This window comes from Phyllopteryx taeniolatus, chromosome 15 (assembly GCF_024500385.1).
Source record: "Phyllopteryx taeniolatus isolate TA_2022b chromosome 15, UOR_Ptae_1.2, whole genome shotgun sequence".
Lineage (NCBI taxonomy): Eukaryota > Metazoa > Chordata > Actinopteri > Syngnathiformes > Syngnathidae > Phyllopteryx > Phyllopteryx taeniolatus.
Window position 1 is genome coordinate 12,865,609 of NC_084516.1, and position 13,288 is coordinate 12,878,896.

Here is a 13,288-nt window from a genome sequence, read left to right on the forward strand (position 1 = left end):
CACTGTTACAAATTATTACGCACAACAAATTTCAAAGAACTGAAAATATAAATTTATTGAATTTTCAGCATTAGGAGGTCATATTTACTGAAATCAAAAGTAATTTCAATCAGAAATATAAGTCAAGTTACATTTTGACACAGGACCCGTAAACCCATGGCTTTTACTCAAATGTCTATGATTAAATTCACTGGCATTGACAGCTGTATACTGTACGTCAAATATTCATGTTAACTGGGAGGGCTGGCAGTGAATGAGTAAACTCACAGAGATGCCCATGCCGGAACTAGAGCAATTTGATTGTAGCTGGATCAGCGCTCGTCCCGCCCAGTGCCCGCCCACTGAGTTTGGTGAGACAGAATGACAGATAAAATTATTTCATGGGGAACATTAGTGCCCAAATTACACTGTAAGTAAAGAAATAGTGAAATAATTGAATTATGAAGTTAATAAGTACATGCTGAAATAAATACTGTAAATACTTGGTAAATGGGTTTTCACTTGAAAAGCGCTTTTTTACATTCAAGATACTCAAAGTGCTTTAACACAGTCTCCTAATTCACCTACTGATGATGCAGAATCAGGAGCAATTGGGGGGTTCAGTATCTTGCTGAAAGAGCCTTGGACAGGGTCCGACGATAAAACCCCCAATCTTTGGGTCGGGAGCCGACCACTCTACCATCTGAGCCATGCCGCCCCCAGATCAGGCAATTTTGAAATAAATAAATATTTAAATAATTACATCAATACTGAAATAATTACATTACTGAATTAATTAAATAATCATGACACATTTAATTTTTTTTTGTAATTCTGTTTTTATTTAATTTTGGCACTCTTGGTGCTCCATATACTGTATGCAGATGGAAATTAGCTACAAAGCTATAATCTGGCACAGAGCGTGTTTGTTCTCTTTACATGGTCCCTGACAAATGAACAAATAAACTAAACTAAACTACAGTAAGTGGTAGAATCAGGATATGTGGAATTGAGTCAGATGTTGTCTTGCTTGTGTGCTGCTGTCAGCACTACTAAATTAAAGCTGTCACAATTATACAACCTATACACTTGGAGATTTATTTATTTAATGAATGTAAACATATTTCCTTTCAGAGGTCCTTCCGTTCCTTAAGCAATGACGACCGCCATGTCATGGCGAAGCACTCCACTATTTACCCGTCCTCTAACGACTTGGAGGCAGTTCAGACACTAGTATCCAATGTGGAGTGCGCCCTCAAACACGTCTCAGACTGGCTGGATCAGACGAGCTTGGAGGCCCATGGTCAGCTTGAAAGCCAAGTGCCAAACAGTACCGAGGATACGGAGCCTGCCGAGGAGGATGAGGGTTCTAGTGATTGCTACAGGTAGGGTTTATGTTGCCTGTAGAGTGACTGGAATCAGAAATAAATGCTACTCATATTGCAATATGGATTTTCTTCAAGGGAGTCCAGCAGTGGTAGAGTGCTGTGCGGAGTGATGAGAATTGGCCTGGTTTCGAAAGGCCTTCTGATAAAAGGCGACATGGACCTGGAGCTGGTGTTGATGTGCAGAGACAAACCCACGCCGATGCTGTTGGACTCGCTCTGCCATAACTTACCTGGGAAAATAGAGGTGAGCTCATACGCACTTCAGCATGAACAAAATTGCTGTTTCTCCGTAAATAGTCCAAATTCCTATCACAAAAAATAGGCGGTAACTAGGGGTCTAAGCGGTTCCCTCATGCGTGGGTTTTGTCCAGGTACTCCAACTTGCTCTCACATTCCAAAAATATGCATGTTAGGAAGACTCTACACTGCCCACTGGTGTGAATGTGAGTGTGAATAGTTGCCTCTCGCCTATAGCTGGGATCACCACAAGCTCACCCGGAACTATTATAGAACATGAACATTAACAGTTGAACAGCCTGCATTATTATACTATTAAAAGACCAATAGCATTTGTTATTGCTTTGGCTCAATTTAAAGAGCCCAGGAGAGGCCGTTTCATTGCCATCGGAAGTTGCATTTGGATCACGCTATTTTCTTTTTTTTTTCCTGTGGTACATTGATATTCATGTTCGTGTGATGCTTTTTCAAATGGGTTAACAAGTTTGATGTACTGCAAAGTGCATATCACAGTAGCTACTGTAGTCATTCAGCTGGTCATAGACCACGGATGCATGAAGCTGTCTTCCCCTAAACAATAATATCTGCGGAACGAGGTGTCCGATGGACATGCCCGAGGTGCTACACGGATGTTCATGACTGCGACCACGGCAGAATGAATGGGAGTTAAGTTAATTAATTAATTCATTCATTCATTCATCTTCCGTACCGCTTATCCTCACTAGGGTCGCTAGAGCCTATCCCAGCTAACTTCGGGCGAGAGGCGGGGTACACCCTGAACTGGTAGCCAGCCAATTGCTGGGCACATATAAACAAACAACCGTTCACACTCACATTCCTACCTATGGGCAATTTAGAGTCCTCAATCAACCTACCATGCATGTTTTTGGGATTTGGGAGGAAACCGGAGTGCCCGGAGAAAACCCACGCTGGCACGGGGAGAACATGCAAACTCCACACAGGCGGGGCCGGGATTTGTACCCCGGTCCTCACAACTGTGAGGCAGATATGCTAACCAGTCAGTTGTACAAGATAAATTCAACACACGATGGCAGATAATCGCTAGCAGCTAATGTTCTCAGCCAGCGTGGATTTACGTATTTTGCTGCACCGAGAGCGGCACAAAACGGACTACGGCCCAGGATACGGCGAGGGATCCTGGTTAAAGTAAGCCATTTTAAACTGAAAGGAAGTGTTTATGCAATGTCTTTTTGGCGGTTTCCAAAATGCATCAGTGTACCCTCTTTCTGGTGTTGTGTCAAAATTTGTGACCCCCCCCCCCCCCCCAAGAAAAAAACAAAAAAGTGCCAGGACGTAACCACGAAGCCACGATAATTTTCAAATAATCAAACTGGATTTTTTTATTTGTTAGACAATGTGTTTATTTCGGAATAGTACAAGGAGTAACAATTCTATTGTGATTCACTAGTCTTTCTTTACTGTCAGTGCGAATAGCGAATGGGGTTTCGGAGTGCGAATCCGAGCTCTAGTAATTACCTCACATCATAGTTGCTATTGTTCACACGTGGACATTAAAAAGTTAACCTACTGAGCTAATTTACACCCCATTGCTAACCAACACAGCGGTACAGTAAAATTTCTCTCAGAGAACTCAACCTGTGGATAACATGCTGAAAGGTCATATCATTTTATAATCCACTTAAACTGCCCATTATACTAACAAATAACAACAATAAAATAACAAATTAACAAATTTTAATGTGATCATGAAAGCAATATTTGCAATTTTAATGAAATGTTTAGTTGGCATTAAATATACTAACACATTCAGTAAAATATGAAAGAATGTATTAGCCATCACCTCAATTCAATGCGATATTGCAGCTATTATCCAATAAACCAATTATGCCCCTGTTCCTCGTTGCTTTAGTTACAAGGTGAGTGGGAATTGTGGGACAAGTGTGTAGATGTAAGAATGTACAGTATGTGTACTAATTTACTGTATGTGTGTGGAGGTAGGGTAATCTGTCTCGTGTCAGCAATTTTGAATTTCTGATTTTCTCTTTTGAACCCAATTAAATGTAAATGAGCTCTTGGCTGCGACTCACTTACAGTGTCTCAGGCGTACACATGTACTCGGTTGCAAGGCGAGGATAAACCTATTCACCTTTTAATACCGAAATAGGAAATACATATACAGTGGAACCCCCCCAAACTGAACAAAATGCATTAGCTAGTCCTCTTTGACTTCCAAGTTGGCTAATTTTAAAACATTTATATTTCGTAGGTAATTATTTAACCTGCTTTAAATTATTCCAGGGCCAAACTGTCAACTGCATAAAACCTTTATTAACTCCACAGGGAATCTCCATCCATCCATCCATTTTCAACACCGCTTATCCTGGTTAGGGTCACGGGGCGCTGGAGCCTATCCCAGCTGACTACGGGCGAAAGGCAGACTGCACCCTGAACTGGTCGCCAGTCAGTCGCAGGGCACATATAGACACGGACAACCATTTGTACTCACATTCACACCGTCACTGAGTGGGAACTGAACCCACGCTGCCCACACCAAAGTCAGACGAGTGTACCACTACACCATCAGTGACTCCACAGGGAATCTTTTAATTAAAATGTAACATTCTGAAGTGTCATACAAGTATAAAGAAAGGCTATCCACTGTATAATAACAAAGTAATACCACATACCCTCTTATGCGGCTGGACAGACACATGATGGTGAGGGAAAAATAATGTTTGCAGAGTCATACTAGTTGTCACCTCGTGGTGTTTTTAGTCATTTCTGAAATGATTACTTGTTGTACAGTGTTTGCATACAGCAGCCAGGCCCTTCACTGTCTTAGTAAGTTCCATTTCCTGTCTATGATTATCACCACACTTTTCGTCTTTGCTATCACTGGCACCCTTCTGTGGTGGCATAGCAAAGCCCAAGACAAAGCAAAAAACACTGGAGGTTCCACTGCACAAATAGTTACCATTTTGTAGAGCCCTCATCCTGAGCACATTAGTATTGAAAGTTGTGTGCGTGTGTGTGTGTTTATTTCATTTTGTCATGCTGTTGCACTGAGGCTGAGACTCCTTTCATTGTGCTGATTTTTCATCTGTCATGTATTGTGACCTTGATCTCTGACCACCCACTTCTTTACGTCTGCCTGACACATGACAGAAGCTGACAGAGGAGAAATACGAGGTCACAAGCTCCCTGCCCGAGGCGGCCATCGTGGTACGGAGTATGACGGAGCCCAAACTTACACTGAAGATCACCCTTACCTCTCCAGCCATGAGAGATGATGATGATGAGGAGGAGGAGGAGGAAGAAGAAGAAGAAGAAGAAGAGGAACAAGAGGAGGAGGGGGAAGAAGGGGAGGAGAATGAGGAGTTACATGTGGAGGGAGCTGAGGAGGTGGATGCAGAAAAGGAGGAAGAAGTGGAGGATCAGGAGAAGAGGAATGGCCACGGTAGGAAAATGGATCGGAAAACTTGTCTTTCATCTTTTTTAAATAGATTCGTCTTAATTTCCAATAAATGTCATATTAACATAATAATAATAATCACATAGGAATAAATCCTTTGAGTGCCCTTGGGGAACCAAAGTAGATTTATTCAAAGACAAACTATTTTAAAAGCAACATAAAAAAAACAAAATTAATGATGCTAAAACACAATTGAATTGATAACAATGCCGAGACTCTATCTGACGATTATTATCCAGAGCAGAAGAGCGATTGTCCCTCTCCATCCCCTTCCCCCACTAATTCATGGGAAGGTGTTTATAATTGGATGTGGGAGGTGGGCAAGGGTAGCGAGTGAAGCAAGGCCAGCAGAGCGGCGGAATCACTAACTGAGCAGTAGCGAGCTAGCCATCCATTGTGTGGCTCCTGTCCAACTTGACACTAAAGTCCCCAGAAGAGATGAGAGATGACACAAAGGTTGCCCACACGTGCCACAGCGGGATCAAAAAGAGCATTCACTTATTTGCTCACAAGCATGTGCACACATGGAAACCTGTAAATGACATATGAGACATTATTGTTGTGTAAGTAGCCAATGTGTACTGCTCCGTTCCGGAAAGTCTCATTTACAAACAAGCCCGTCCGCATAAAACAAGCACTTAAGCACTTTGGAATCAATTTGTTTTTATTGCTTCTGAGTTCACAGTCCAGCTCTGGCTAGTTCCTTACTATTATTACATGCAGTAGACTAGTAAGGCCTTATGATTCAAGTCGAATTAAAAACTTAATGATGTAAAATGCTACTTAAAAATGTGACATTTCTCCAATTCCCAGTTTTTAATAAACATATATTTAACATACTCTGTCAATGTACAGTACTGAATACATATACATTGAAACTTCTGAAGCCAAGCACCATTCCACTCCTTCAATTTGTTCAGGTTACCCATTATTTCAGCAGCTTGCGGTAATAATGAGGACACTAAACATTGTCTGTAGCAGCAAAGTGGATACACGAAAATTACAATTCTCTTTTTAAATTGATATAAAAGAGTTATGCTACAAATTTAGCATCATAACTATTTTTTGAGTGGTAGTTCAGTACGGGTCATTGGTCAGTTCTGCTGTTGACTATTCAAAACAGTCCTCCTGTACAGCAATTGTAAGTAACTTTCTCACATTCCTCTCCTAACACCCATTGTTGTTTTTTTCATTTCATTAATTTTTTATTTTTGCTATGTTTAGATGTTGCATAGAGCTTGAAAGGTTTTGTTTTTTTCTTACATCATTCCCCAAAAATGTTGGCAGGATTCCAAATTATACAAACTGAGTGGCGTTAGGTTTTCCAGGTTCCGCTGTACTTTCATCTGAGGTGCAGCTGTTGCCTTTGATTGCTCACAAGTGTGCTGAGCGAAGAGCAGCTGGCAGAGAATAAGACAACTAGTCTGGGATAAGGATAGAGGAGCAACCATAACGATGCACGTCTCAGCGGTCCATGTGGGACAAACCTTGAGATAAAGCTTTATACATCACACTAAAGCAAACACACACACACACACACACGCACGCACAGACCACTGTGTTTGACAGGATAAGAGGTGGGCTGTGATAATGGCCAGATGAGTTCAGCGATAATGCACTTGTGCTTCTTCTGTATAGATGATAACAGTTGACATTTCCGCTTAATATCTCTTGAGGAAAGGGTTTGGAAGGGATGAGCAAAATATTTACTTGAGCATGTTTTCACAAAGACTGTTTAGTGTGTTTTAGTTCACTTGCAGTCCCACACACAAAGAAACCCTCTATGGAAACCCCACGTAACCACACTCATTCATATACCGCTGTGTTGGATTCAGCTTGCCTTGCAGAAGGAGCAAAAGTGGTCTCAATGCTGGGACTTGGCATAATGAATCAAAACAATACAGAAGCATAAGAATGATCCAACCCCCTCTAACCTGCACCCTGCTTTAATCTATCCCTAGTTGTGTTTGATTTAGTTCAAGTTTAACTATTGTAGATGCTCTTTCTGTTTAGTTCTACTTTTGGGCACTTGATTGTGTGCTCGCTCAGGGAAGATGTTGATGTTTCTTTCTGATGTCAAGCGCATCTCAAGTAAACCCAAAGTGAAAACTCAACTATTTTGACTCCTGCCTGACGTAGACTGGATCAAAATACTTTTTAAAGAAATCATTTTCAAATACACAAAGGACAGATTGATTTGCTGTTCTGTCAACACTCACAGTAAATCAAACAGTCCTGTGGTATTTGTTTGTGGGGGCCCTGCGTCTCAAAAAAGTTCTCTCCTCCCTCGTGACTCCATTTCACTGATTTGTCAGCGGCTCGATTTACGGAAAGAAAGTCACCCTTAAATAGTGTGTGCGTTTTTCAACTTACCTGGGTGTAGGAGGATCAGCGCATCTTGCGTAACGCTGTGCTATCACTAACACGTGATGCCAACCTGATCCATGTTGAAAAAGACACTATTTGAATAGTGAGCTTTCATCACAGATCTGTGAATTGTAGAACACGTTATACAAATAGACGAGCGGCTTAATGGCATGATGAAGCGCCGTGTACCAAATCTTCACGTGCGTGTATGCGTGCACTCACACAGAAATTGTCTGCACGCATTCACGCACACGCGCGCGCAATTGAAGGACACATGCTCAGCTATGATGTGTGTGTCTTTTACGTTTTCTACATTGGGTTATTATTGTTTCGTGGCAGTGTTGGGTGCTGCTGCGCAAAGAGTGGAGGCTGAGGAGGAGGAAGAGGGAGAGGTGCTGGATAGACACAGATGTCTGTTGGCCCTGGCAGCGCTGCGACACGCCAAGTGGTTCCAGGTCGGCACCCACTCACTTCCTGTCTTCCTGCCTGATGCTGTTTGTAGCCTGACGAGTGACTCATATTGCGACGACTCAATTAAAGCTATGGTTTTAATGACACGTATAAACAATGCTGAATGATGTAAAAATGGGAGTAACAAGCTTCATAGTACTACATTGCCACATCTGTAAAATGACACCATCATTTAAAAAAATTAAATTAAATAAAAATCCATGTAAAATAACATCGTAAGGCTACAAACGCAACTGTGGAATAGTTTTTTCTTTTTGCTATTTTGTGAACCTGCCTGCTCTGTATCATGTCAATTCCTCCCTTTTAAAACCCTTCCCACACCTGTCCTCCCTACTGACTAACTGACCAAAAACAAATACAAATAAGAAGTAGCATTTCACAAAGTTGTTTGATCTGACAAATCCTGGAGTTCAGGTAGTTTTAATCATGAACACAGTCTTTTCTGTATTATTACAGTGGCTTGTGTACTCAATTTCTTCCCGGTCCCTATTGTTCCACTGTTCCCGTTATCCCTTTTCTATTGCTCTCAGGCTCGAGTGAATGGACTCAAGTCCTGCGTTATCGTTCTCAGGATACTTAGAGACATGTGCAATAGACAACCCACCTGGGAGCCTCTTAACGGATGGGTAAGCCTATGACTCTTTAATATAACAGTAGCAAGTTTTTTTTTCTCCAAACTTCAATTGGATGGTCGTAAATCATATTGCCGATTTACATAATCAAATGCACTTTAAAAAAAAAAATTGTTTATTGTGCTTTCTGGCAGCCATTGGAACTGATCTGCGAGAAGGCCATTGCCACCTGCAACAGACCCCTTGGGGCAGGAGAAGCCTTGCGCCGGGTCATGGAGTGTCTGGCCTCAGGCATACTGCTACCAGGTCTGAATCACTGCTTGGATGAGTCACTTTTACAGCTGGAGACTTGAGTATCTGGGTCTGTACATACAAACACTCTCTTGAAAAAGGATGGAAACAGTGAAACTTTTATACATCGAACCTGCATTAAAAAGCCATAAAAGAAGATTCGGCATTTAACAACCTTTGCCTTTTATACAGACAACCCAGCAAAGTGTGCTATTACCACAATGGTGTGTGCGTTCACACAGCAGTGCTGCATGCCAGGTGTTAAGTTATACGCAACACTGACACCCCAAAAAAGAAAAAGACATACTGTTTGAAAGTGGCTCATTGAAAGCTGTGTGTCGAAGAGATGTACAGGCCATTTTAAAACAAAATTTTACCCCATTCTGAGGTCAAGAAAAATCTCACACCAAAGAGTTTTGCAGTTTTAAGTTTTTACGTTCACGCATTAAAATGCATTTCTAACTAATGCTTATGTCATGTTCTGTCACTTGCACCAGGTGGTCCAGGTTTACGCGATCCGTGTGAGAAACAGCCTACAAACACATTAGCCAACCTGACAGATGAGCAGGCGGAAGCCATTACCTACAGCGCACAGGTACGCAACACGCATGTACACACACACACACACACACACACACACACACAGCATGCATGCATACATACACATAGCAGCTCAAAGGCACTGTTGCTATCACCCAGCCCCGCGGTGTCAGTGTTTAAGACATCTGGAAGAAGCATGCCCGTCATATCACCTTCCAAAGCCCACAGTCAAAATCCACGCACACTTGTACTTGTATGAGAGCATGTCTTCAAAAGAGCAGGCAATGTTCTGCATTTTAATGACAGGTGTGGGAAACTGCCATTACCAGCCATAAATCCCTCTTTGACACCCCGACAAGAGCATATGTGTGGTGTATGTGTGTGGTGTCATGTCCTTCTTGACACGCATGCTCGACTGAGTCAAGCAGCTTTCCGAGCTTGCGTGGCTTAGTAAATCCTGCCGTCCATTTTCCTTTGAAGACACCTCGAACGAGGCTGGAATGTCAATGGGGATAATTGTGTTGGAGCAGATACAAGCGCAGATAGGAGAGAGGAAGCTATTCTGTCAATGGGCTACACAGAGCCTCATGAATATCCCGGACACTCCAGCTCTCTAATGGATTCACATTAGCACAGCCACTGCAGGCCACCACAGCCTCATCGTTTGTGTAGGTTGACAATGTGTACTGTTGATTTATTGTGATGGATTAACATATACTGATTAGAGAAAGATTACTATCACATCTTCCAATGAGGTCATGTCATTGAGCAATGAAATTCATTGATTTTTTGGGGGGGTTTTGGTTTTTTTTGTTTTTGTTTTTTAACCAGAGTGAGATTTAAAAAAAAAAATAAATCTGAAAAATGAAAACCACTTTTTTTCCCCCATACATGATTTTCATTCTACAGTAGCCATTTCATTGTTATATTTGTTTCCATAACACATTTTCCCACTTGCATTTGTTTGGTGCAAAATCATCACCAAAACAACACCAAACCTACAGTGAAACACTGTGGTGGCAGAATCTTGTTTTTCTCTCTTCAGCTGGACCTGGGGCCTAAAACAAGGTTCAGGGAATTATGAACAGTTCTGAATAGCAGTCTCTGTGTTCTGGTGGTCATGAGTTTGAATGTGATTGGTTAATTCAGAGCTCAGGCACATCTCTAGTTATAAAAGGGTGTGCACACTTGTGCAACCATATTATCTCAGTTATTTTTACTTCCCCTCTCAAAGATTTTGTTTTTCAATTGAGTTGTACCTGTTATGGGTGACATTTATAGTGGAAAAAGTTTTGAAATCCTTTATCTTGGTTAAATTTTTATATCATCGCAAAATCCTGGCATTTGAACAGGAGTGTGTAGATTTATTTTATAGCCAATGTGTGTTCAGTCGCTTTTATGTGACCAGGAGCAATGTTCAGTCTGCCTCTGTCCAGCTGCCTAGGTTATTGCCACTTTCAGCGATATACTGTACTGTATCAAAGTCCTACTACGCTGTTTCCAACTAGACATACAGTACATTTCCAGTCACATGTTTGAACACTTGCAAATGCTTTCAATGGTCCAAACCTGTTTGTGTGGGCTTGGTGTCTCAAAAAAGTTCTCTCCTCACTCGGTAGTGTATTGTTGTTGTTGTATGTGTAGTTTTAATTCAGTATTTTTATATTTCAGAATCAGAATCAGAATCATCTTTATTTGCCAAGTATGTCCAAAACACACAACGAATTTGTCTCCGGTAGTTGGAGCCGCTCTAGTACAACAGACAGTCAATTTACAGAACACTTTGGAGACATAAAGACATTGACAAAAAACAACAACAAACAACAATTGTGCAAAAAGATGCAGAGTCCTCAGTTCGAATGGCTAATATTGCATATTTTTGCAGGAAAAAAGTATTTGCTTTCTCCAGTTGAATCTAAGACATTAACCTATTAACCATTTTCTTAAAAATACTTTTTTTTTTCGTCTCCCAGTGAATATTGCAGTGAATGCTGTAAGAATCAGGCCTATCATATTCAGAGGGAGAGAGCTCTGAAGGATGATAAGCCCATCTGCCTTTTTGAGAAGGTCAGATTGGTGATTTTTCACTGTAGAAGTCTTTTTCACACTGTGGTGTGGCTTGTATGAGAGGCCTAACAGACAACTTGAATTTTGTAGCTTAGCTTTCTGGTTCCCATTAGAGACACTGGTTCGTCTTCTGGAAAAACAATATATGCAAAAGACAAAGAATACACAACGCTAACTCGGCAAGGGCTAAGGTAGAATCCAGTGAGAGTACAAAGTTTCATAAGAATTGCAATGTCAAAATGCATATAGCCTGTGTAGTTTGAAGTGTCTTTTCATCTTCTCCTTCCTGTGTGCGCTTTGTCTGACAGCGCGCTCTCAGGCTCATGGCATTTGGACAGATCTGCAAAGTGCTGGAGATGGAGCCTCTTCCCTCAAATAAACCATTGCAGAAATACCCTTGGTGTGACAAAGAAGGTGTGTGAGAAAGTCTGGTTTCCACATTTTTACATTCAAGCTATAACATTCCAAGGTTATGTGGGTCAGACTCAAGAGATTTCTTACTGGAAAGGTTCCCTGTTGGATCTCAAATATGACCTGACCTTTTTGAACATTTTTTCAACAAACCTCTGACAGAGGCATCAATATTGTTGACAGGCTTCATATTTCTGTTTACCTCCTCTGTGTATATACCGTATTTTCGCGACCATAAGGCGCAGTCTCAGTTACGGGGTCTATTTCTGTATTTAACACATACATAAGGCGCACCGTATTATTGGACGCAGGCATGGTAAAACATACGCTAGCTTAAAACATACGGTAGCATGCATGCACGCGAAAACATTCCTTAGCATGCATGCTAGCGTATGTTTTTAAAAAGGCAGCGGTAGCAAAACTGAGTTCGGTTGTACTTTATTGAAGTATTTAACAATGTACACACGTTATTTTTTGATCAATCCTCATCCACAAATCCATCACAGTCCTCATCTTCTGTATCCGAAATGAACAGCTGGGCAAGTTCGGGTTCCCTCTCGTCATTGTCGGAGTCAGTCTCGTTGCCGGAGGGCTATTCAGCAATGATGCCGGCTTTCGCAAAACCTCGAAAAACAGCGCAAGCAGACAAGTTAGCCCAAGCATCCACAATCCATTCACAAATTGTGGCGTAACTCACCCGGCGCTGCCTCCTAGTCTAAGTAAAGCTGTGTTTGCCGTCTGTCATCCATCGCTCCCACGCCGCTCGCAACTTCACTTTGAACGCCTTGTTTACACCGATGTCCAGCGGTTGAACAATCATAGTTTTTCCAGTTTACAACTTGTGTAATTGTGTTGACATTCACATAAACATATGTAGTATTTAGTGAATGATTAGTAATAAGCCTTGTTCTCCCTTCAGGCTTGGGTCTGAAAAGGCCATACGATGACGGAATGATGGACGACAAGGACCTCATAAAGAAGATGAAGAGGAATCTTAGGAGAGGTATGCAAAGGAAGGAAGGCATTACTTCCTAGTTTATTTTTGCAAGCAGCTTCGCTTTTTACTTCGATGGTAGCATTATGAAAAAACATCCTCTGCCAGCATAACATCTTTCTAAAAAAAACAAGAAAAAACAGCACAAAGACATTGAAGATTTTCTTCTTTTGTTTTTTTTACTGTCTTTCTGCCCATGAGCCTCTCTCTCTCTTTAGCCTTCTTACATCTCTCGCATGCTGCTCAATACTATCGATTGCCAACATTTTACCAGGCCACACTACAATCCCAGCATCTTTCTTCTGTCAAGGAGAAGATGAACCACTTGTGTTGGAGGCAGACAGGCTGTTTTATTTTGAGCCACTGGCAAGAAAAGAGATTGCATTGAACATTTTGGGGAAAGCTGATTCATAACAAGTTGCACAAATATCCTAGACTGCACACTTCTTACTCGATAATAGGGGTAAAAATTGCAGAGTAACTTCCAAATAAATATTTGATGTTTTAAAAAATATAG

At 41.4% G+C, this 13,288-nt stretch overlaps 1 protein-coding gene across 8 annotated transcripts in view; it reads left to right on the forward strand.

The window, feature by feature from the left end:
- The window catches only part of strbp (spermatid perinuclear RNA binding protein), an 85,259-nt gene that overhangs the window by 57,569 nt on the left and 14,402 nt on the right, over positions 1 to 13,288 (forward strand). For all 8 annotated transcript variants that reach the window (XM_061799708.1, XM_061799706.1, XM_061799707.1 and 5 more), the window contains 9 exons: positions 1,114 to 1,364; positions 1,443 to 1,611; positions 4,752 to 5,043; positions 7,765 to 7,880; positions 8,427 to 8,522; positions 8,663 to 8,774; positions 9,257 to 9,354; positions 11,675 to 11,780; positions 12,697 to 12,780. In XM_061799708.1, coding sequence (XP_061655692.1) covers positions 1,114 to 1,364; positions 1,443 to 1,611; positions 4,752 to 5,043; positions 7,765 to 7,880; positions 8,427 to 8,522; positions 8,663 to 8,774; positions 9,257 to 9,354; positions 11,675 to 11,780; positions 12,697 to 12,780 — 1,324 coding nt within the window. The remainder of the gene's footprint in view (positions 1 to 1,113; positions 1,365 to 1,442; positions 1,612 to 4,751; positions 5,044 to 7,764; positions 7,881 to 8,426; positions 8,523 to 8,662; positions 8,775 to 9,256; positions 9,355 to 11,674; positions 11,781 to 12,696; positions 12,781 to 13,288) is intronic.